General features: G+C 55.6%; 2 protein-coding genes across 15 annotated transcripts in view; one reads left to right on the forward strand and one right to left on the reverse strand.

The window, feature by feature from the left end:
- ITGB2 (integrin subunit beta 2) overlaps positions 1-841 on the reverse strand; it is a 51,305-nt gene extending 50,464 nt beyond the window's left edge. For all 5 annotated transcript variants that reach the window (XM_081570144.1, XM_081570141.1, XM_081570147.1 and 2 more), the window contains exon 1: positions 786-841. The gene's annotated coding sequence lies outside the window, so the exon portion shown is untranslated. The remainder of the gene's footprint in view (positions 1-785) is intronic.
- Positions 130-23,386, forward strand: SLX9 (SLX9 ribosome biogenesis factor). 10 transcript variants are annotated; one of them, XM_081570154.1, is made up of 9 exons: positions 130-284; positions 502-595; positions 969-2,494; positions 3,550-3,658; positions 5,992-6,102; positions 10,752-10,820; positions 17,964-18,114; positions 21,913-21,981; positions 23,068-23,386. In XM_081570154.1, the coding sequence occupies exons 3-9, from the start codon at positions 2,414-2,416 to the stop codon at positions 23,189-23,191; spliced, it is 714 nt and encodes a 237-aa protein (XP_081426280.1). In that variant the 5' UTR covers positions 130-284; positions 502-595; positions 969-2,413; the 3' UTR covers positions 23,192-23,386. The 10 variants fall into 10 exon arrangements, 8 of the variants coding, with proteins under 8 accessions (XP_081426280.1, XP_081426278.1, XP_081426279.1 ...); XR_014076769.1 differs by lacking the exons at positions 502-595; positions 969-2,494 and adding an exon at positions 22,340-22,524; XR_014076770.1 differs by lacking the exons at positions 502-595; positions 969-2,494 and adding an exon at positions 22,340-22,524 and having other exon boundaries at positions 21,916-21,981.
- Positions 23,387-23,657: the final 271 nt, after the last annotated feature.

Here is a 23,657-nt window from a genome sequence, read left to right on the forward strand (position 1 = left end):
CTGCCCTACTCCTCTCTGAAGCCTAACAGCCGGCAAGATCGCGGCTCCTGTTTCCGCCGGGCACTCAGAGTGGCGGATCAGCTTCCGGCAGCGTGTGCTGCTTGAGCCCCGCGGCTTCCGGCCGGCTGTGAGTCTTCGCTGGGAAAATGGGGAAGGTGAGGAGCCTGAGGGCCCGGGTGCACCAGGTTGCCGTGAGGCCCACGGGGGAGGCAGCGGCCGGCCTCGCGTCCCCCGCCCCAGAGGTAGCCCCTCTGCAGACCTCGACTGGTGGAGTCGCGGGGAAGGTAAGCTGGGGATGCTGCGGGCGGTAGGGGTGGGGAGGAGGAGCGGGTGGAGGAAGGGGGCCGCGGGCCGGAGCCGGGCGCCACACTGTGCGGCCCCAGGGTCCCCTGCCACCCCCGAAGCGTCCCTGCGGCCCCAGGAATGCCCTCGGCGGGCTTTGCTGCACGGTCTGTGAGCCTGCCCGGTCCATGAAGTGTCATGGCCTCCGTGGACCGCCAGGCTCGGGCAGAGGTTGACTTGCTCCGCGTCTGGAGCTCTGCGAGAGAGAACCAGAAACCTTCCACCCCGAGTTGTAGAAATCTGCGCGAAAAAGGTAAATATTCCTTTACGTCGTAGCTGCGCTCCAAGGAAAGGAAAGGGGATTCCTAGGGTTAAGGAAAAAAGGGAACAGCAAACCGAAGAGATCACGCTGTACTCTGTTGCTGTCCCCTCCCCCGCACCCCCACCCCCTATCCCCGCCGTCCCCTCATCCCTCCCGGCCCTGAGCAGCCGCTCATCTTTACCTGTGTTCTGTACATTTCACATGGATGGGGTCGTGTAGGTTTCCGCCTTTGCGTTTGGTTTTTTGGACTTAGCACAGTGTTTTCAGCGCTCACGCAGGTTGTATGACGTTTAACAATGCTTCATTCCTTTTTATGGTGGAATCACGTTCCACTGTGTGGTTAGACCGTGTTTTGTTTATCCAGGTGCTGACCCTGGAGCTGCCTGGAAGCATTTACTGGTGTTTGTAGTCAAGGGGCCAGCACCTGAACAGTGGACAAAATCCTCTTGGTTTGTGGGAACCGTGGCTTTGGGTCAGTAATGCTGAAGAGAACAACCGTGTTTGTTAAGCATTTGCTATGTGCCAGGCACCTTACATCTTTGTAACAGTCTCAACCCTCATTTTGCAGGGAAAAACAGAGAGTTTAAATGAACTACCAAGGACATTCAGCTGCTGATGGAGGAGCTGATGTGTGATCCCAGGACCTGGCATCAGTGCCCTGGCTTTCATAAAACTTTAATGGGATAGAACTCATGTCATAAAATTCATCCATTTAAAGTGTACAATTCATTGGGCATTTTTTAAAGAATATTCACAGATTTGTGCAACCATCACTACCAATTTCTGAACGTTTTTGTCACCGCAAAAGGAAATCCCATACTTACTATCAGTCATTCTGGCAACCATGAATCTGCTTTCTGTCTCTATATATTTGCCTCTTCTGGGCATTTTATATAAATGGAATTAATACAATATGTGGCCTTTTGTGTCACGGTTTTTTCACTGAGCATGTTTTTGAGGTTTGTTCTTACAGCGTTATTTTCGTAGCACTTATTTCTTTGTTGGCCTCATTCTTTTTATGGCTGAAAAATATTCCATTGTCTGAATAAACCAGACCACACCGCATTTTGTTTATCCATTCATAAGCTGGTGGATAGATTGTTTCTAATTTTTGGCTGTCATGCTACTGCTCTGTACTAATTTTCCTGTGAGATTCCTGGAACGGAATTGCTAGGATGTATGGAATTTTAATTTGAGCTTTTTGAGGAATTGCAAGTTTACTTTCCACATGGCAGCACCATTTTACATTCCCACATTCCCACCAGCAATAAATGAGGGTGCCAGTTTCTCCACATCCTCAGGAGCAATTGTTGTTGTCTGTCTTTTTGATTATACCCATCCTGCTGGATGTCAGGTGGTGTTTCACTTTTTTGATTTGCATTTCCCTGGGGGATAATGAATAATGTTGAATTTTTTTTTTCCTGGGCTTATTAGCTGTTTATCTTTGGAGAAATGTCTTTTCAAGTCCTTTGCTCATTTAAAAGTCGTGTTGTTTTTCTTTCTGTTGAGTTATCAGAGTTAAATATTCTGGATACTAAACTTTATCAGATATATATGGTTTGCAAATATTTTTTCCACTTCAGGGGTTGTTTTTTTATTTTCTTGAAATTGCCCTTGGAAGCACAGAGTTTTTAATTTTTGTAACATCAGTTTCTCTTGTTTTCCCTTGTTCTTGTCCTTTGGGTGTTGTGAAATGTCAGGGTTTAGTTGAAAAGCTCAGGGGAGTCTGAGCAGTTTGGTCATGGCTCTGTCTCTTTGTTAGTATTCTCTGATGAGACATTGTCATCATACCTTCCTAGTTTTTTAGACATGATCTTTTTCAGTCCTGTGGCTGAGATGAGGTCATTGCCAAGTCCAACACGTGGGCCCCTCAGACACGGCTTCTGTTGCGTACGTCTTGTTTCCAGTCTCTTTGCGTGTGTCACGCTCCGTTGTTTTTGAAAGCTGGCTGTCTTCAGTAGTGCATGTCAGCACTGACTGGGCTGACGTTGTTTGCAGGTCATTTCAGTTGTTCCCTGGCCTGGCTCAGCTCCTGTGTAACTGAGTCCATTCTGCACCAGTGTGCACCCTCCTGTCTACCTGTTATGTTTTCTTGTTTTTGTCTTGTAGCCTGGTAGCCTGGGTCTGCACAAGCCTCTTACTGTCAGATTGGGCTTCAGCCCCCGTGGCCATAGAAACCTTTGCCCTTTACTGCTGGATGTGCCTGTGTGGCTGGAAAGCTGCCTTCACAGTTCAGTCCCAACTTCAGCAGGGACTGGAGGCTTTGCGAGTCCAACTGGTCACTGCTGAGCCAGTGCAGCCTTGAGCTCACACTGCCTCCAACCTGCCATCATGCTGCTTCCTGGAAGCTGCCCCCAGGCCAGGGCAGCTTGGTGCCTGGCCAGTGTCTGCTCAGAGGTTGTGCTTAAGCTGCCGTGTTATTGACGCTCCTTCCAAGGCCCCCGTCCTGGAGCTTGGACCTGAATGAGGCAGCCGGGCCTTGGAGGTGGGGTCTGGGTTAGCATGGTGTGCTGGGCAGAGTGACCTGGAGGGTTGTGAGACCTTGGTGTGGGATGAATGTGGTCAGAGCCCCAGAGATTGCTGGGAGAGTGTGGAGGTGGAGGAGCAGCCATGAATGACAGGAAGAGTAAGATGGTGGGTGGTTTGGGAGGAAACGTGGGTTCCCTCATGGGGGCTCCTGAATGTTGAGGTGGTGATTTGTAATTGTTGCTGATCCTGGGTCTGGTCTCAGATGGTCCTGAGGCTGGAGCCAGACCCAGGGATGAGGTTTGAGGGGTGGGGGATGAGCTGAGGCTGCAAGGAGCATGTGGCCTGAGAGGCCTGGGGTGGGGAGTGGCCTCGGATTCCTCTCCAACCCCTGCTCTGGAGAAGCCAGGGTCTGGCCCTCGCTGAGGGGTCTCTGAAGCTGCAGAGCGAGTCTTAAGTCTCCCCTCTTGCCTCTTCAGAAGTTGGATTGCGTGAATGCTAATGTGTTTGCTGGGACCACGATAGAACCCAGTGCCTTGGTGCAGAAGCTGGATGTGGAGACGAGGAGCGTCACCTCTGTCAGGAGAGGTGAGAGCTGAGAGCGAACAGGGTGGACCTTGGGGTGGGGAGCTTTTGGTGCAAGCCAGCTTCCACGTGCTCATAGGCCCAGGCCAGAGCACAGCTCAAGTCGGCCTGTGCACTTTATATGTATTTTTATTTATTTATTTGGCTGCTCCGGTGTTAGTTGTGGCATATGGGATCTGGTTACCTGACCAGGGATTGAACCCAGGCCCCCTGTGTTGGGGGCATGGAGTCTTAGCCACTGGACAACCAGGGAAGCCCAAGAGGTGTTTTTTTATTAGTGGAAAGTTTTAAAGATGTGCTGAACGGAAAAATGATATTAAACATTCCATGTGCCTATCTCCTGCCTTCTGATGGTATTAAAACATTCTGTGTTCCCGTCTCCTGCCTTCAGATGGTATGAAACATTCCATGTGCCCATCTCCTGCCTTCTAGCACACACATCGCTTGGCTGTTTTGAGGCAAACAGCATTTCCGTCAGGAATCCTTCAGTCTGTATTTCTTAGGGCTTTTAGGAAAAAAAGACATAAACGCCTACAAGGCTGTTAGCACACCTGAACACATCGGTTGTAATAACCTTATTTCAGATGAACAAAGTAGAAGGAGCGCCTGTCTTCCTGACTGCCTCATTCAGAATCAAGGGTGCCCTGTGGCCCCTAAACCCTTCTTTCTTCACTTTCGTATCATGGGGAGAGGTCTTCTTTCCGACTGCACACCCCCCATTTCGGGCTTTGTGACACTGTTAGCCCAGTGTCCTGTCTGGGCTGGTCCTGGAGCAAGGGGCAGCCACACCTCATCTGCTCTTGGCAGGTGAAGCCTTCATGCTGCCTATGCAAGCTGCGTGTTTATGGCCAAGCGATTGAGAGCAGAAGCGCCCTCAGTCCTGTTGAAGCACTCTGGCCTCTAGGGCAGGGCTTCCGGTGTTCAGCATAGTTTTTCTGAATTTCCATGTACAGTCTGTGAACTGCTGCTGGAGTTGTAAGTTGTAGTTATTTCACAGGTATGCCTATGTCAGGTGTTTCCCATGAGATTGTGTTGTTCACAGCTTGGTTTGGATTTTTTTTTAAATTTCACTGGAGAGTTTGTGCGAATCTCCTTGCTATTCTTTGCACATTGAGACTGTAGGGAGGGAAGCCTTCTCGTCTCTGCCCTCCTAGGTTCTTGGCCAGGACCCTGCAGGTTAGACTAAAAGAAGACAGATTAACAAGAGAAAAACAGGTCACTGCTGTGTGCAGGTCCCATCCCGTGACAGGAGCTCAGAGGCGTAGTAAGAACCTGGGTCTCTGGAGTGTCTCAGTGAGGAGCAGCAATGCCATGGGCGGTGAACACGTGGAGGAAGGTTCGTGTGTGCAGCTCCCTGTGGTTCTGATTCTGGCGTCCTCGTGGCCTTCAGCCTCCCCGGAGGAGGGGCCCAGGCAGTCCTCATCTCAGAAGCTCCCGGCTTGAGTCAGATGAGGGGAGTCCCAACCTGCCGGCTCTGTTGGCTCAGCCCAGAGTAATCCAGGTCCCCAGAGCGGTGTGTTTTCAGTGCCGTCTTCTTTCCCTCAGCCCCTCCTGCTGCTTCTTGGGCTAGATCCTGCAGAGCTCTGGCCGCGTCCTGCCCGAGTACTTTGCCCTGCTCAGGGGTGGGGATCGAGGGGCACCATGGGGACTTGCTGTCAGGAGGGCAGGAAGGGTCTGGAGTCGAGGCCACTCAGGCCCCTTTGGTGACCCACACCATCCAGCAATTTTGTGTGTTAACTGGTTCTCCTGTGGTTTGTGTACTGGGCAGGTTTGATCGCTTTTCTTAAACCTAGAGAATTTTTATGTGTTGTGGAGGGCAGCTCTATCATTTTGGGCAAAAACTCTTCCAGGGTTTTTGAATTGCCGAGGGAGCTAGTCCTCCAGGGAGCTGATGGGTGCTGCCGTCCCTGCCCTCCTGCATGCCTCTGTCTCTCTCTCTCTGTCCGTTGGCAAGTGCTGGGCACTTGGTGCTCAGTGTGGCACTCGGACATCTCACCTCCGTCCGGCGCTCAGGGGAGGGGCTGCTTAGCAGGAGGCTTGCATTCCTGAGGCAGCCGACACGTCCCCTCGCTGTGAGCCATGTCCACAGAGGCACAGCATGGACGGATCCTCACTTACCTGAGAGGGTGGGTCCCGCAGGGAACAGCCCGCAACCCAACGCTTGCCTCTGACCTCCCTGTAGCGGGACCTCCATGTGGGACTCAGGGGACCCAACAGAGAGCAGAGAAGCCATGCTGCCACTGGTGTCCCTAGGTGGTGTGCAGGAAGTGGAGGGGACACAGCACCGTGCTTTGCTGGCTGCTGAATCTTGAGTGTTTGTTAACTGCATCCGTCAGGCGAGCGTGGCATCCGCTGGGCAGGTGTGCTGTGGGCCTGCTTGGAACTCGTCTGGGCTCCTTCAGCTCACGCTGGTGAGGGACTGAGGCACACGACCATCTCCTGTGCAGGCGAGGCTACGGTACCCGGGGGTGGGGTGATGTGGCCAAGCTCAGAGCCGTGCAGCCTGCCCCTGGCACAGCTGGTGTGCTGTCCTTCCCCCATGCACCCGTGGGGGTGGGGGTGGGGTCTGAGGCTTTGCACCCAGTTTGGGGAGGCCTGGGCTGGCACCAGGACCACTGGGGCCCCATCCCAGACCTACTGAACCTTGTTTTCACACACCCCTCCAGGAATTTCTGATGCTGCCAAGTTTGGGATACTGGCCCACAGCCTAGTGGGTCCTGCCTCTCAACTCTGGGAGCACAGAAGTGCCCATCTCCTCCCGGACCCAGGGTCCTCTTGGTCCTGAGCCATGATGGGCTGTCCTCAGGTCTCCTGATCAGTCCTCATGGTCCTGATCCCTGTCTGTGAGGTGGCAGCGTTTTGGCGCACGCCTGTGGGCGTGAGAGCCTGTGCTCACAGGACTGTCTCAGTGTGCTGGAGACGCTCAGCTACCCTGAGCCTTCATGCTGAGTCTGAGGGATTGTCGAAAAGGCTGCCACAGACAGCGTGGGCTGCCCAGGGAGCATGGCTGATCAGAAGGAGTGAGATGTCACTTCGAGGTGGAGGGGACACTAAAATCTGGGTGGCATGGCCTGAAAACCACAGGAGTGTGTGAGGGGCAGGGAGAAAAGAAAGGAAGGTGTTTCATCCTGTGGGATGGTCTGCGGGGTTTGGCCAGGGAGGAGAAGGAGCCACTGAGGAGAACGTCCGTTATAGTCTCAGGGCCTGGCACGCAGGGCCAGGACGTGGAAGATGGGGACTGGCCGGCTCTTGGAAAGCAGTCTCTCTCCAGTTAGAAGCTTTTTTTTTTTTAAATAAAAAAAAGTGTCATAATGTACAGAAAGCTAAAGGAAAATGAAAGGACAGGAGGAGAGGGCCCAGAGCTCGGAGCTCAAGGCAGTGGGCAGTGTGCTCTGTGGCCTTGCGACTGGCAGAGCCCTGAGAGCCCCAGTCCCGAGGGTGGAGAAGGTGGCCGGGTGGCCTGAGGCCACATGCTCAGGAGCCTCCCACTGGAAGTCGGGGTAATAACAGGCCTTACTTGCTGTGTTGGGGTTTAGACGAGTCTGTAACTGTGAAATATTGGGAATGATGCCTGGGCCTGGCCTTAGGATGGTGAAGTTGTGGGACTGACTGGCCATATGTCCTGTTGAGTGGGCCTCCTCTCTGCTGGCCGAGGCGCCTGGTTCCCGGTGGCAGGTGTCTGTCACCATGTCCACACCTCCCTCTGCAGCAGCAGACTTGCCTCCACATTGGCCCATGCCCTGGCTTCCTTGGGCGCTGGGCCTGGCAGTCCCCCAGGTTTGAGCTGGACTGGTGGCCAGGGCAGACACAGGTCGTGGGGAACGTGGTGTCCGGTGACTCAGCTCTGCTTGCAACCTGCTGGGCCGTGCAGGCGGGGTACCTGTCTGCCTGGACAAGCGCGTCCTCGCCCTGGACTGGGGTGCAGGCAGCTCTACTGCCTGCCTCCCTGGCCCCCATGGTCACGTGCTATGCCTCCCTGTGGTCATGTGGTCCCAGAGCCTGGTTGTGCCCCCCTCCCCCCACAGATGTGTGTGCACCCTCCCCTGCAGCCTGGACGCAGTGGGGCTGGTGGACCTCAGGGTAGGGGGGCTGGTCGGCCTTGCTGGTGGCATCTCCCTCAGCTTCCACCGGGAGCCTTTGGGAGCCCTGCTGGCCTAGGACTGCCCCCACTTTTCCTTCTGATTCAGGCAGGGGCTCAGCCTCCTAGGGGGAAGCACTGGGCTCTGAGGTGATGGGCCTCCCCGCCCCGCAGACTGCCCCCACCCAACCACCAACAGGATTCAGCTCTGGGTGGGGACCGGGGACTGGAGGGCCAGTAGAGGTCTGGGGCCCTTCTGGGCTCCCATGTTCTCTCCCCGTGGGGTGCCCCCCGCCAGTTCTGTTTCTAGTTCTGTATTCCCTTGCACTGCGACCATGCGGGAAACAAGCTCTGTGCGCAGATCAGCGCCTCGGTGTCCACAGTCCTCTGTCTGTACCCTGGGCTGGTCAGTCCCCACCCCTAGACTCAAGTGGAGGCGTGAGCAGTGGAGGACAGGCTTAGTCAGGGACGCAGGAGCAGAGGACCAGAGAGAGGAGGTGGCCGTGCAGCATGTCTGCAGGGGCTTGGGGCAGAGGATGTTGGGGATGTGACGGTGCCGAGTGCATCTGCTGGCCTGGAGGTCGCGGTGGAGGGACCAGGTTTTGGGGGCGCCTGTCTTGTCTCCCCAGGGCCCCCAGGCAGAGAGCTCTGCGCACCTTCCCTCTCTCTGTAGCCGAGCTCCCCCTGCTGACCGGCAACCACGGTCTCCTCTGAAACTACCAGGCAGGTGCTCAGCAGAGGGCAGCAGCGCTGCATCTGGTCCTTAGGCCTGTCCTGCCTGGGGGAGGAGAAGAAGCTTGGGCAGGCTGACCTCAGGCATTGGAGGATCCAAGCACCTCCCAGAGGGGCTTGTGATGAAGCTCCCCATCAGACCTCCCCACATTTCCTGCAGCTGTGAGGTCAGGGCTGTGACCTCACAGCTCTCCTCGCTTCTCTCCCCCAAGTGCAATAGGAACAGGAGGCGTCCAGGCTGAGAGGAAGCTGCCATCAATTGCAGCTGGCCCTGGGCGGGGTCCGCTTTGGGGTGGGGCAGTGGTTGGCCTCCCCTTGGTCCCCCTGGCCTCCAGAGGATGTGGAGAGGAGGCCTGGAGGTCTTCGGTGGGCAGCGGTGTGTGTGGGTCTGGGGCTGGAGGATACCACACCATCCTGGTCTTCACTGTGGCGCTGGTCGCCTTCTGTTGGAAGCGCTGTGTCCTCTGTGGCCTCAAGCTCTGCATGCCTCCCCATCTTGCCCAGGCACTTGCTTCCTTGCCATGGGGAGGCCCTGAGGGGAGGAGCCCACCGCCTCCGGGGGCACCTGCCCCTGACTGGCAGGGCCTGTGTTCTGGGTGCTCGACCAGCGAGTTGGAGGGCACAGGCCACTGCGCTGGGCCTGGTGGCGGCTGGAGGCAGGGAAGGCCACCACTGGGCTCGTCTTGCTGTCATCTGGTCAAGCCCGTTCTGCCTGACAGAGGGAAGCTGGGAAGGGCAGTCAGCGTCTAGCCCGGAGGACCCTGCCTGCATGGCATCAAGGGAAGGGCTGGGCCCTCGGGCCAGTGAGAGGAGGAGGAGGACAGGTGTATCCCAGTGCCTCTTCCTGGCTCTGGGTGGGCTCTTGGCTGGTGCCAAGGGCAGAAGATTTGGCTGTGGCGTGGCTGTGTGAGGATGCATCTGGACAGGCCCGGGGTGCCAAGGAGCCGGGTGCACAGGGACCTCCAGGACCCGCAGGCAGGGTGGGTCAGAATCACAGGGCAGGAAAGTGGATGGTCGCTGGCCTGTTGCACACAGCATAGGACACAGGTGGTCAGAGGGTGAGACACTGCAGGAAGCATCCAGCCTGGCAGCAAGTCCCTGCCCTCCTCCTCCTAGTGGGAGGGCCTCTCTTGGGCAGTACCTCTGGATCAGCCCTGAGGTTGGGTTCAGGTCACTGGGCTCAGGTCTCTGTAAGGAGCAGTGCTTCCCCGGGGAGGGGGCTGGGCTTTTTCGGCCGTTCCTTCTGTCCCAATGACTTTTCACCTGAAGTGATGCTCTCAGTTCATCACTAAGATGCTCACGGTTCTGCAGTGCATGTTTCAAAGCAGCTGATGTTGAGGTGTGCATTGGTCACCCTGGCTTCCCCAACGCCTGGGCCTCACAGGGTCAGCATGCTGGGATCTGTTTTCTGAGTGTGAGTGGGGGGTCCTGGCTGCCAAGGAGGGGTCCTGGGTACCGGGCGGGGGTCCTGGGTGGTACAGGGTGGTCTTGACCCACCTGCCAACTTGCCCCTTGATCACATGCTGCAGACTTAGGATTGCATCAGTCTCCATGTGTTGTAGACTCTCTTTCTTTGAAATGATTTCAAAATCTTAGGGAAGTTATGGGATTGGGGCAGAAAAGGTAGCTTCCTGGACCTTTGGGGACGGGTGTCCAGCATGAGTCTTGTTGTCCGAGGTCCCCACGTGAGACTGCCCTCTGCCTCCTGCCGCTGCCCCCCCTTACTCAGCTCCCGTCCTAGACAGGCCGTCCTCACCTCACCCCCACAGCCTGCCACCCACGTGGGCCCACTGTGCAGCCCCTCTGTCCTGTCTCCCTGCCTGTGCACCTGCAGCCTGCTGACCGGCCCCAGGTGACCGATGGCCCTTCCTGCTGGGGATGAAGGGCCAGGGTGAGTGGGGAGGAAAGTGGGTCAGTTTGGGGCATGGGCAGAGGTTAGACATGAGGCTGTGGGTATTGGCTCTGACTTGGAAAAGGGGTTGGAGCCCCATGGGAGTCCTGGCTTCCCTGAACTGACTGAGCAGTAGGCCACCCTGGCAAGCGTGTCTCCTCTCAGCTTCTACTTAGATGCCGGAAGTCTGCGGGCACTGGGTCTTGGAGAGTGCACCCCACCTGGTGTGCGCGTTGTCTCTGGGGAGACCAGTGAAGGCCCAGTGCATGGGGCGGCCTGCAGTCCCTGGGTCCCAGGTGTCCTGCAGCCACGGCCAGGCATGGTGGCGGGCGCCCTGAACATAGGCGCAGCCTGGGCTCCTGGTCTTGTCCTGCTCACGCGTGTTTTCTTGGCAGGTGCTGAGGCCAAGACCATTCTGCCCAAGAAGGAGAAGCTGAAGCTGAGGCGCGAGCGGTGGCTGCAGAGTAAGCTCCTCCACCCTGTCCTGTCGGGTCCCCGGTGGACCCTTGTCCTGGGCTGGCTCGGAACCCGGCCTCTGGGGGGTCTGGGCCCTGGAGGAGGTGGCCTGTGCTATGACAGGCAAATGGCCCCCGTGGTGGCGGAGTGGCCCTGTCACCCGTGCGAGGGTCTGCACGGCCTTACCTCACTACCAGCCAGGAGTGTCACCACCTTTCGTGGGTGAAACGTCGCAGAGGGAGTGCCTGAGGGTCAGGTGATTGATGACACGAAGTCTCTCAGACCGCTTTCCTGGCCTGCGTGTGGCCCTCCAGGCCCTCGCCTGGGTGTTTGACCCTCTGGGTCCCTGGCAGAAGCTCCCGCTCACCCACCGGTAGGGTCAGGGACCCCGCCCTTCGCCCTCCTATTGGGCTGCCTTCGCCTGCCTTTCAGGGTGGCTTTCTTCTTAATAATTTTGGAAAATATATTTATTTTTCATGATGCTGAATATGTGCTGGTGTTCTTCTGAAGGTTTTCTTGTGAAGATTGTTTTGTAGTTTTTTTTTCCTACAGTTATCTTTGTAGTCTAATTTTGCTGACTTTTAAAACTACTTTGAAATGTTTCTTTATGTTCTCACACAGTTAAAATATGACCAGCATTATTTTTTCTTGAAGGTTTTAAAGAAATTATATGTTTAATAAATTAAAAATTTTTAGAGAAATTTATCAGTTTCTTCCATAATTGTTAATTTTAAATTTTCTTTCAGTTTTTGGATGTGTCTTAAGGAAATGTCCATTCATCCATTTTCTTTTCCACAGTCTGTAGCATGGGGTTGTGCAAAATATTCTTTGTAAAATGGATTTGGAAAGTTAATAGGCCAGGACCACTAGGCCCCTGAACATTCTGGGCTACAGTTCTCTGATGACGTTTAAGTTTTCTTCTGTGATGGTTGGTCTTTTTGTAACTACTTGAGCTAATCTTGGTCACTCACTCATTTTCCCATAAAACCGTCTAATCAGATCTCAGCCTTTATTAGCAGAGTTACTGGTTTCTCATTATTTAACCTCTTTATCACTCTTTATTTGTATCCCCTTCTCTTACTTCTGATTTTGTCTTATCCGTTCCAGAAACTAAATTGTTAGTTTCTGTTTTTTTAATACCCTGTTCTTGGTTTCTTTAGGTTTGTTTTAGTGACTTAGTCATTTATTTTTGAATGAAAGGCTAAATGTTAGCCTCTGACAATAGCTTTAACTACAGCTCCTGAGTTTCTTTCACTGAATACTTTATTATGAAGAGTTTTGTACAGAAAGGTAGGAAGAATTTTACAGTGGACACCTGTATGCCCACCATCCAGACTTAACCACGAGCGCCTCACTTCTTTATCACAGCTGTCTCTCTGTCCATCCCATCTGTCTGGTCCAGCCACCAACCCTTGTTTTAGCTGCATGTTCCAAAGTGAATTACAGATTGAGCACACTTTTCCCTAGTAACTCTGCTAGAGTTCAGTATTTGTTTATGGTTCTTTTTAGTTTTTATTTCGAGGTGACATTTACATGTGGTGACCTGGACCTTCAGTGTGCTATGTGGTGACTTGGGGCCAGTGTGTGTGCCCGCACAGCTGGAGTCCTCTCAGGATGTGGACCGTCCCCATTGCCCTTCCCAGGCCCCACCCCCAGAGGCAGCCACTGTCTGGTCTTTTTCAGGTCGAATTCAGGCTTCACTGCTCTGGACGTTGGGTAAGGGCAGTTTTTGTGTGTCTGGGTTCTCCTGCTCAGCTTGGCGTTGGGCTCATCTGTGCTCAGTGGAGCTGTAGTCTAGGCCTGTGTGTTGCTGAGAAGTGTTTCCTTATGTGGATACGCTGTTTGCTATCCACTTTCCTGTAGATGGACACCTGGTGTCTTTTCTCTTTTTAGCTGCTGTGAATAGGCTGTGATGAACATTCTTCACAAGTCTTTTTGTGGACATATGTTTTCATTTCTCTTGGGTAAACACTTGGAATGGAATGCTGGGTCATAGGGCAGGTGTATGTTTAGTTTTATAAGCAGCTCCCAGACGTTTCTCTCCTGTGGTTGTGCATTTACGCCCCCAACAGCGTGGGGGAGTTGGGGTTGTTCTGCAGCCTTGCCGGCACGCCTGTCTTTCAGTCCTGGCTGTTCTGCTGAGCGCGAGGCGCCTGTCATTGTGGTGAATGGGCGTTTCATCTGCTGCTGCCCATTGGGGCGTTCTGACGCCCAGGGCTTGTTTCCCGAGGCTCCTGAGGGCTCTTTATTATCGAGCTCCAGGAATCCTCAGTCCTGGAGGTCAGTCTCATCGGGTGTGTTTTGCAGATAATTTTCTCCCAGACTGTAACTTGCCTATTTATTTTCTCAACAGTTTTTTTTTTTTTTTTTTTTGCTGAACAGAAGTTTAATTTTGAGGACACTGATTTTGTCTTTTTTCTTTGCATGTTTAATGTGTGTGCATGTGCATATATGTGTGCACACGTGCATGCGCCTTGTTTAAGGAAACTGCCCAGCCCCAAGACAGGAGGATAAATCCTACCCTTCTGAAAACTTTATGGTTTCAGCTCTCATGTTTAGATTTCTGTTTGTCTGTGACGTGAAGTGCTGGTTCAGGGTTTTCTGTCCTTCAGTTTCATCAGTGTCTGTCATAAAGACTCTCTCCTTGTGCAGTCATCCTGACGTCTGTGGAAAGCTGACGCCTCTCACCATGGTTCTGCTCGCTGACCCTTCTCAGTTCCAGGCTGTTGAAGCTGCAGCTGTGAAGCAGGCCCTGGGGTTGGACAAGAGAAGTCCTGTGTCTGTCCCTCTGTTTCAAGACCACTTTGGGTGGTCCAGGTTCTTAGCATTTCCATGTGACTCTGATCACAGGCTTGGCAACTTCTTAAATGCCGCTGCCGCCACCACCACCACCACCGCCACCTGGTGTGGCAGTGACTATGATCATCGCTTTGAATCCATACGTCAGTTCAGGAGAAGTGCCGTTTTAACAGTGCTGGGTCTTCATCCATGAACACGGTAATTTCTCCTTTAATCTTTTGTTGTTGTTCAGTCACTAAGTTGTGTCTGACTGTTTTTGATGCCATGGACTGCAGCACGCCAGGCTCCTCTGCCCTTCACTGTCTCCCAAAGTTTCCTCTGACTCATGTCCATTAAGTTGGTGATGCCATTCAAACATCTCATCCTCTGCCGTTCCCTTCTCCTCTTGCCTTCAGTCTTTCCCAGCATCAGGGTCTTTTTCAGTGAGTCAGTTCTTCGCATCAGGTTTCCAAAGTATTGGAGCTTCAGCTTCAGCATCAGTCCTTCTCATGCATATTCAGCACTGGTTTCCTTTAGGATGGACTGGTTGGATCTTGCTGTCCAAGGGACTCTCAAGAGTCTTCTCCAACAACACAGTTCAAAAGCATAAATTCTTCGACATTTAGCTTTGTCAACCAACTCTCACATCCGTACACGACTACTGGAAAAACCATAGCTTTGACTATATAGACCTTGGTTGGCAAAGTAATGTCTTTGCTTTTTAATACGCTCTCTAGGTTTGTCATAGCTTTCCTTCCAAGGAGCAAATGTCTTTTAATTTCATGGCTGCAGTCACCATCTGTAGTGATTTTGGAGCCCAAGAAAATAAAATCTGCCACTGTTTTCTTTTTCCCCCCATCTATCTGTCATGAAGTGATGGGACCAGATGCCATGATCTTAGTTTTTTGGAAGGTGACTTTAAAGCCAGCTTTTTCACGCTCCTCTTTCACCTTCATCAAGGCCTCTTGAGCCTTTTTAGTTCTTCTTCACTTTTGCCCTTAAGGTAGTATCAGTGCATATCAGAGATTGTTGATATTTCTTCTGGAAATCTTGATTCTAGTTTATGATTCTTCCAGCATTTCATGTGGTGTACTCTGCATATAAGTTAAATAAGCAAGGTGACAACATACAGCATTGTCATACTCCTTTCCCAATTTTGAACCAGTCAGTTGTTCCATGTCTGGTTCTACTGTTGGTTCGTGAGCCATATACAGGTTTCCCAGGAGACAGGTAAGGTGGTCTGATATTCCAGTCTCTAAGAATTTTCCTTAGTTTGCTGTGATCCACACAGTCAGAGGCTTTAGCTTAGTCAGTGAAGCAGATGTAGATTTTTTTTGAAACTCCCTTGCATTCTCCATAATCCAACGAATGCTGGCAATTTGATCTCTGGTTCCTCTCCCTCTTTGAAACCTAGTTTGTACATCTCCTTTAAGTTTTTCTCAATTTCTGTCATCCCTGTTGTGTGATTTTCTACTTACGAATGCTGGCAATTTGATCTCTGGTTCCTCTCCCTCTTTGAAACCTAGTTTGTACATGTCCTTTAAGTTTTTCTCAATTTCTGTCATCCCTGTTGTGTGATTTTCAGAGTAGAGGTCTTAGATTTTTTTTTTTTGGATAAGCTTATTGCTAACTGTTTATTAGCTTATTGCTAATAGTCTTTGAAGCTGTTATAAATGGAATTCACAAAAGATTCGTTTTCCAGTTTTTACTATGTATTATTATATTATCATTTGTTAATTATTATTAACTCCGTACCCTCTGATCTTGTTAAAATTGTATGTTCTGGTAATTATCCTGTAGATTTGGTAGAATGTTTTACATAAACGATCACGCTACAATACTTTACCTCTCTTTCCAGTCTCTGTTTTGTGTCTTCTCTTCCTACTGCAGTGGCTGGAGGGGGTGAGCATTGTTTCTAGTCTCTGGGGGCCAAGGGCCCATGGTCACTGTCCTGTGAGTTTGCTTTGCTCGGGATCAGTAATCGCAGGCCACGTTGGGGCATAGAGCCGGTGGTGCTCACTCGAGCTCTGTTTGTTGTGGGTGAGCAGATGCGGGCAGGGGAGCAGGGGAGGGTGACCAGGGTGGACGGACCCTCCGGGGAGCTGTGCCTGACCTTCTGGGCACCACGTGGGCTGCAGGCCCTGTTGGCACTGCGGCAGGCTTGAGGCAGGGGGGAGGAGCTGCATGGTCGTGTCGCCCTCCCCTGGGCTCAGCTGGGTCGGCATGGGTCTGTGCCATCCCTTCTGTGACCTGCTTCACCAGAGAATGTCTCGTGTATACGAGACGCGGTTTCTGGTAGATAGTCTCTCAGATTGGGGACGTTCTTCCTGTCCTTGGTTTCATTGTGATCTTTATCCTGAGTGCACAGTGAATTCTGTCAGATTCTGGGGACACTTCTTGTGGTAGCCGTGGCCTTTCCCTCTGAAGCAGCCACTGCAGTGACCCGCCAGCACGTGTCCCCGTGTTCTACCGTCTTTGCACAGCTCAGATGTGTCCTGGGTGGACCCCACCTGTTACTAACCTAAAACGCTGATTTGCGGGCCCCTCTGTAGGCAAACAGGTGTCCTGTGTCCTGCTAGGAGCCAGGCCTGCCCTGCTGTCTTTGGTCCCCTGCAGCTTTGTTGCTGGGCCTGCCAGCAAGGAAGGGAGCTACCCGTCCCTTCCCCTGCCTGACCCCCCACCCCCCACTCCTCCTGGGTGCTGGGCTCCCAGGGAAGAGGCACCAGCTTGATCAGCTGAGTAAATTGCCCTGGCAACATGGAGAGCCCTGGATCATTGCCTTTAAATCCTGGTGTCCCGACACTGAGGGGTGGCCTGGGTCAGGGCCCAAGGACCCGGAGGAGGGTGGTCTTTGTCCCAGAGCACAGCTCTCTGGAGTGAGGTGCAGGTCCCTGGACTCTGGCAGCCTCCTTGAGGCTGGGGCAGGTGTGTCCTGCTGGGCTTGTCTGGCTCGCCCTTGCTGGGCTTCTCTGGGCCTTTGGGGGTGACTGTGAGCTGGGAGGGGCTGTTCCCACCAGGCTTCCCAAGTAGTCAATTTCTGGAAATTATTCTCTTGGAGATGCCTGTGAGGGTCGGCATGCACCCCTCCCGTTTCACACACACCTCCTGCACTCAGGGTGGGCTCTCCTGAGTGTGTCCGGCCTGCCCTGTGTCTGGTGTCATCACCGCTGCCCTGGGCACCGTGCCCACCTCCGTCACCTCTCACACCTGCCCTGAGGGGCAGCCGGGCGGCCACAGATCCACATCCCCTGGGGAGGGATAGGTCCCCTGTTGGGCCTGCCTGGGCCGCTGGCTGTTGCCTCTCTGCTGGCTTCTCCTGGCCCCTCGGCCGCACTGAGTTCACCGACGGCTTGTCAGGAAGGTGCTTCCAGTTCTCTTTTCAGAGGAGATTCAGAGTCTGCAGCTGGTTATTTATAGCCCAGTAAAACTCGCACAGTAGGGAGGCGGGGAGCGTCTCTGCTCTGGTCCAGCAGTCCCAGATCCATCACAGCCTCATTTCCCAGCTTTTTAGAAGCAGAGCTTTTTTTTTTCCCCTTTTTTTTAAAGAAATCTAATACAGAACAATTAACAAATCGCTTATCACAGATTCAGGCAGTCTCCTGGAGCAACATCTCCACACAGACTAGTGAGCTGGCAGGTCCACACACCACACTGTGGAGACAACGTGCTTGAGACCATGTTTTATTAGCAGTTTCAGAATACACACCACTTATAAAATGGAATTCAGATCTCGAGGCCCTTCTCTGTGTGGTGGCCACAGCCCTGCTGGCCAATGGCGGCCTCACCCAGCGGCTCACCCACGCCCTGTCCTCCACCTGGCAACCCCGGACCTGGGCCCTGTCACCCTGTCTCTCTGGCCAGTGCCCCTGCCCCACCTCACAGCCCCTACATCATGCACGAGCCCCCTTGAGACACTCCCCCCTACTTTGCACCTGGCCAGTGTTGGGGACCCTTCACCCTGTCAACACCTCCCATGGGGACCACTTTTCTTTTCTGGGTGCATCCCCAGGAAGCCAACTCGGGGGAAGAGAGGAGGGTACCAGCTGCTCTGACTCTCCAGGCCCCTCTGTCCGCCCACCCCTCTGCCCACCCCCTCTGCCCACCCCCTCCTCCAGGCCTCAGGGCCCTGGCCTCCTCAAGGGCAGCTCCTCTGCCTGCAGCCCGTCTCCCCAGGCCTGTGATTACACGGCCGTCTCCAGGATTAAGGGGAGCAAGTTGCTCGGGCTGCACCCCTCTACCCCCTCCCACCCTGGGTTCCCAGCCAAGCTCTGGCTCTGCAGGCTGGGAGCCAGGACCCTCTGCTGCTGAAGTCCACAGCTGAACACTTGTCCTCCTGGGTCCTTTCTCACTGACCCTGTGTCCCCCTTCCTCAGAGATTGAAGCCATAAAGCTGGCAGAGCAGAAGCGCAAGGCAGAGCAGAGGCGGAGGGCCACGGTGGTGGTGGGGGACCTGCAGCCCCTGAGGGACGCGCTCCCCGACCTGATGGAGCTTGAGGCTGGTGGCCGGCCACCCCCTGCCCGACGGTGAGTGTCCTGTCCTCTCCTGACAGCCCGGGCTGGGCACTGACCCTGCAGAGGCCCGTCTTGACTTGGCACACCCTTGTCTCCGGCCCAGCCACGAGGCAGGGGGCCTGGGCCTTTTCAGGAGTGGGTGCCTGCTGGCGCGTGGACAGCACTGTTGGTCTCCCACAGCCACTTAGCCGGCGCTGTGCCTAGGGCTCCCTCCAGCTCCATTTTCCTGTCCATTCCCCAGTGCTGCAGCCACTGCCCTGTCACCCCACCCCCTGCCCCAGGCTGGGCCATCCTCCTGGGGCTCATCCTGCTTCCCGGACCCGGTTCTGCCGGAGAGTGTCGTGCTGGGACCAGCCAGGTGTGACCGTGGCTCGGCTTCAGGATGAATAGGGCGCTGGAGCCCTTCCTGTCCTGTCGTGGTTCCTGGGCCTTCATTGTTTCCTGTGTTGTCTTTGATTTTGTCTTTTTGAAATCATTCTTTTTCCTGCCGAATACCCCTCTGAGGAGGAAGGATTGGGGTGGCGGGTGACAGGCTCAGGGCCCCTTGGCTGCAGAGTTAGGTGGTCAGTTCCAGCCAGTCCGGGATGGGAGTGCCCAGAGTGTGGAGTCCAGACAAGGAGTGGCCATCGGAGCTGAGGTTTGGCGATGGAGCTGGAGCCCGAAATGCACATTCCATTCCTGGTTCTTAAACAAAAATGTGACCCGGTCAAGCGTCCTCACCCTGCTTGCAGTTTTCTCATCCAAAAAATGTGCTTGGTGCTCCCAGAGGGGATTGAGCTGCACAAACACTGGTCTGCAGCCTGAGGAGGACCTTGTGAGACTGCCGGGGGTGGGGGGGTTGTGCAGCGCGCTCCAGACCACTGTCACCCCCCGCTCCCAACTGCCACTTGGCAACGGGAGCTGTTTGCCAAGGTCAGTGTTATTCTAGAGTGGAGTTTGATGATAGAAGAGTTACGGCGGTGATGCCGAGAGTCTCACGTCTGACGTCAGCCTGTGCACTTGTCACAGTCAGGAACCAGTTTCATTCATAAATAATAGTCGGCTAAAAGCTCACAGTCTGTTCAGACTCCTCAGTTTCCCCTAATGACCTTCTGCTGCCCCAGAACTCTGGCCAGGACCCCACGTGACATGCAGCCCGTGTCCCCACAGAGCTCTCCTCTGGGCTGTGACAGTCTCTCAGACCTTTTTGTCTTTAACGACCTTGACAGTTTGGAGGAGGAGTCAAGTGTTTTCAGGACGCCCCTCAGTGAAAACCATAGAGGGGAAGGGTCCTTCTCACCACGTCCCGTCCAGGGTGCGTGCTGTCACGTGACCTACATGGTGGACGCTGACTGTGCTCACCCGGTGAGGTGTGTCTGTCAGGTCTCTCCACTGTGCTGCCACCACCTCCCACCATCCTCTGGAAGGAGGTCGCTGAGCCCACCCCCCACCCGAGGAGGGGGCGCTCCCCTCCCCTCCCCTCCCCTGAGGACAGAGCAGCTGCAGAGCCATGTGGATCTTCCCGGTTTCCTTCTCTGTCACTTGTTTATGTCAGGTTGGCCCCGTGGGTATTTATATTTTATGCTTCGGGTAGTGATCCAGTACGACTCTGTTCTGTTGCTGAACCAGCTCTGGCGCTGGCCTCAAGAGCTTCTCGGTTGGCTCCACTGTCCACCCCGACACTCCCGCCCATGGGGGCTGTTGTGTTTTGTTTCTGAGTACTTCCCTTCCTTGGACACAAGATGCTCCAGGTTCATCCAGGCGTTTCTTGCTCCTGTCTGAAAGTCAGTGTTCCTCCAGGGAGTCCAGTCCCTTCGGCTGGAAATGGTGTAAGAGACCATGATCTGGGCGCCCATGTCTGACCACGGCTGCGAAGTCCTGGCCCCTCTCAGCAGGCTGGGGTCCCTGAGACCACTCTTAGACTTTGCGATTCCCACAGGAGACTGTTACACTCATAGTTGCGGTTTGTTACGGCGAAAGGATACAGATTAGAGTGAACCAAGGGAGGAGGTATGTGGGGAGGGCCCAGGAGAGTCGCCGCCATTGGTCCCGTGCGGGCAGCACCGCAGTCTTGACCAGGATGGCAGGGACACCGCCACACTCGGCCCTGGGGCTGGGCCACCAGGCGGCAGGCTTTGGTCCCTCCACTCCACTCTGTGCCCTCCTCCCATTGGCAGCGTGGGGTGGGGGTGTCATCAGCCCCGGATGTCTGCTATGCCAGGTGTTTGGCCTCTTCCTGCTTCATAGGAGCAGGGCTTCCGGAGCCTGGTGCAGGAGTGGTGCAGCTGGCAGTTACTTTGGGTATGCCCACCCTCCCCCTGGCATCAGAGTTGGGCGAGATGTGTTGTGGGGCAGCTTTGTGCCTGGGAACCCAGACCAAAGTGCCTTGCCTGGGTCCAGTCACCTGCTGGGTACCCCAGCGGAGGCCCTGGACTGCCCCAGGTTTGTCCCAAATCTGGTGGTGTGGGGAGAGCCCGAGGTTCTGAGCAGGCCCACTGGGCTGTTGGGTGTTCCCCCCAACAGGTGGGCGCTGCCCAGCACTGACCTGGCCCCCAGGCCCCTGGAGAGCCTGAGGGGCCCAAGACCAGAGCAGGTGGTGCTCTGCCACTGGGCTGCGCTCACCAGGGAAAAGGGTTGAGTTTGGAGAAAGAGGTTCCCCCAAGGTCCGAAGGTTGTAGCGGACGAGAGCGGGGGTCCCGAAGAGGGGGTCCTGACCCTGGGAGCCGGCGCCTGTCACCAACTAGGCTTCCTGGACCCCGGGGCCTCAGGGCATCACCCACCGGTGCTGTGCATTGAGATGAGAGTCCCGTTTGATTTTAGGCCCCAGTCCCCGTGGGGTGGGGGTCCCACACGGGCTTGTTCACATCAGGGGGAGGGGTAGACCAGAGCCAGAGCTAGACCCGGGCTGGATGAGCGGGGGCCCTGGCCTTCGGAGCGGGTGGGCAGGACCTGGGCTGCTGTCTGGTGCGAATGTCCCCGCCCTGGGCCCCTGGGTTGAGCATGGTGGGGGGTCAGTTCCCTGCGCCCCTGCAGCCTCCCGGAATCCACCCTGCCTGCCTTTGTCCACAGTGGAGAACCCCAGCGGGGAAGGGTGTGCCATTCCCATGAGTGGCCTACCAGGCCCTGGACATGTCCTGAGGCTCGGGTGAGGGTCCTGCCTCTCCTTGCCACCCACCTCATGTCACGCTAGGCTGCCCCTGGACCCTGAGGAGACTCCCAGGGATGTGCTTGCACCCTGGGGCCCTTGACTGTCAGAGCAGGAAGAAGCTGTGGGAGGCCTTCTTACCTGAACTGGATGGGGATGAAGATTCAGGGCGCGAGGTCCCCAGGCCTCCTGACCTCCCAACACGGAGGCACCACCTCCTGGGTGGGGGGGCGCGGCTGGAGGAAAGGAGACCCAGGCCCACTGGATCAGCAAGGGTGGGGCCTCCGGGGAGCTTGGTGGTGGACAGGGAACCTGCTCCCGGGTGGACACAGAGAGAGGGGTCAGTGGTGAAAGGAACAGGGCCACAGTGTCCTGGGGCTGACACTGGGCCAGAAGGGGGCTGTCCTGGGGGTCTGGAGCGGGAGGGAGTCGGGATGGAGTATCCCCAGAGCAGCTGAGACCAGGGGAAGGAGGGAACATGGATAAGAAATACGGGCTCCTGATCTGGAGGCCAGAGTTAGGTGTTGTCTCAGGACTCACAGGTTTTCTGGGTTCCCACTCTGCTGGATCCCTCCTGCCGTGTGGCACCCGTATCCTTCCAGACCAGCGGAGAGCCCTGTGTGGACTGTGGCCTCCAGTCGAGACTTGAATGTGGGCCATGCTGACCCCTTTCTCCATGTCCCCAGCAGGGTGGCCAGCAGGCCCCGGCCCGCCGAGCTGAGCCGAATGAGCGCCGTGCAGAGGATCCAGCTCTTGTGAGTACCGCGTGCCGCCGCCCCCCCCACCCCCCCGAAGGATGCCCGGTGTCCTACCTGCCTCCACACAGCCCATCCAGGGCTTCCCCCACCTGAGTCCTTGGTGTGTTGGAGCTCAGCCTGACGGGCGTGGATGACCTGTCTCCAGGGACCAGGAAGCCCCTTCCCCTGGAGTGATGAGAGCAGCTGCTGGGTCTTGGGAGGCCGCCCTTGGGACCCGGGTCCCAGGCATCTTGGGAGTGTGCATAGCTGGCCAGTCAGTCAGCCATGCGTTGGGGTCTGAAGTCTCCCCGCTAACAGCACAGAAAGCTGGGGCACGGTGTGGTTTGACCTTGTCTCTGGTCACGCACCTGTGCAGGGTACAGGCTGCTCTCTCCACCCTGCCTCGCCAGCCCAAGGCCAGGGCCGTCCCCACCACAGTGCCGTGACTGGCCTGCTGCCCTGAGGTTCTGGACCAGGTCATGTCAGTTTCAGTGGCAGAGATGTCATCCCCAGAGGCACCTGACCAGATCACCCGTGACTGTGGTGGGCTGCACGGCCGAGGTATGAGCTGTCCCTGGTGCCTTGGGGAGGTGACATGGGCAGCTGGGCTTAGGGATGGGCACAGAGAGGCAACCCCCTGTGGACTCAGGGCCCAGGGCCTTCTGTGGGAAGGGTGGGTCCACTGCAGACCCCCATGACCACGGGGCCCGGAGCCCCTGCTCCTGCGGGACCAAGCTGGCAAGCTGCTGCCATGTGAGGTCTTGTGTGTGCAGGGCGCCTGCCGCGCCTTACACAGCAGCTCCTTGTCATAGTCGTGGTGGATGCAGGGCCTGTGTGACCACGAACAGGCCCCAGGGCAGCCCCTCCCCTCCTACCTGAAGCGCCCCCTCCCCCGGGCTTCAGAGCCCCATCTGTCCCCACATCCAGACTCACCAGGCAGAATCTCATAGCCCCGCAGCCTGCCTCACACCCCGCCCCGTCCAGCCCTGGACCAGCCTTGTGCTGCTGTCCCTCCCTGCGGGTGGCTGTGCCGAGACTGGCCCTGCGGTTGCTGGCTGCTCAGCACCCACCCTGCCCACTGACCTCTGCTCTCCATTCTTGCAGCGAGGAGGCAAGTATGCAGTTCCAGGAGCTGCTGGCCAGTCCGGCCTATAGAGCCAGCCCTCTGCAGGCCATCGGGCGGCAGTTGGCCAAGCAGATGCAGCTGGAGGGCGGTGGGCAGCCCTGACCCCGCGGGGCCTGTGAGATCTCCAAGGACACCTACGAGGAGGTGCCCAGGGCCGACTTGGCCATTGTTCCCTAGGCTGCCAGCCCCTTCCTCAGTGACACGGCTGCTGTGCTTGGCACAGACAGGAGACAGGCAGTTGACACGAGAGTGTTGTGACGACACATTTATTTTTGCAATAAAAACACTGATGGAAAACCCAAGGTGTCCATGGAGCTCAGTGCCCTCCCCACAGGAGGTGGAGCAGCCATGCGGCTGGCCTTCTCGCCTTTCTCTCTTGTCTAAGTCTGTGGGTACTGACATGTGTCATATTTTAAGAGACAAGCCTTCAGGCTTGGTCCTCCGGGGGCTCCAGGCTGACTGCGGCTGGATGCGACTCAGCCAGCTTCTCACAGTGCCCTCTGTCAGGGTCTCTGACCTCTGCCTGACGCCAGGACCTTCTCCTTGACCTCACCTGTGGGGGTGGGGG

This window comes from Giraffa tippelskirchi, chromosome 2, assembly GCF_054371585.1.
Source record: "Giraffa tippelskirchi isolate mGirTip1 chromosome 2, T2T-mGirTip1v1.2.pri, whole genome shotgun sequence".
Classification (NCBI taxonomy): domain Eukaryota; kingdom Metazoa; phylum Chordata; class Mammalia; order Artiodactyla; family Giraffidae; genus Giraffa; species Giraffa tippelskirchi.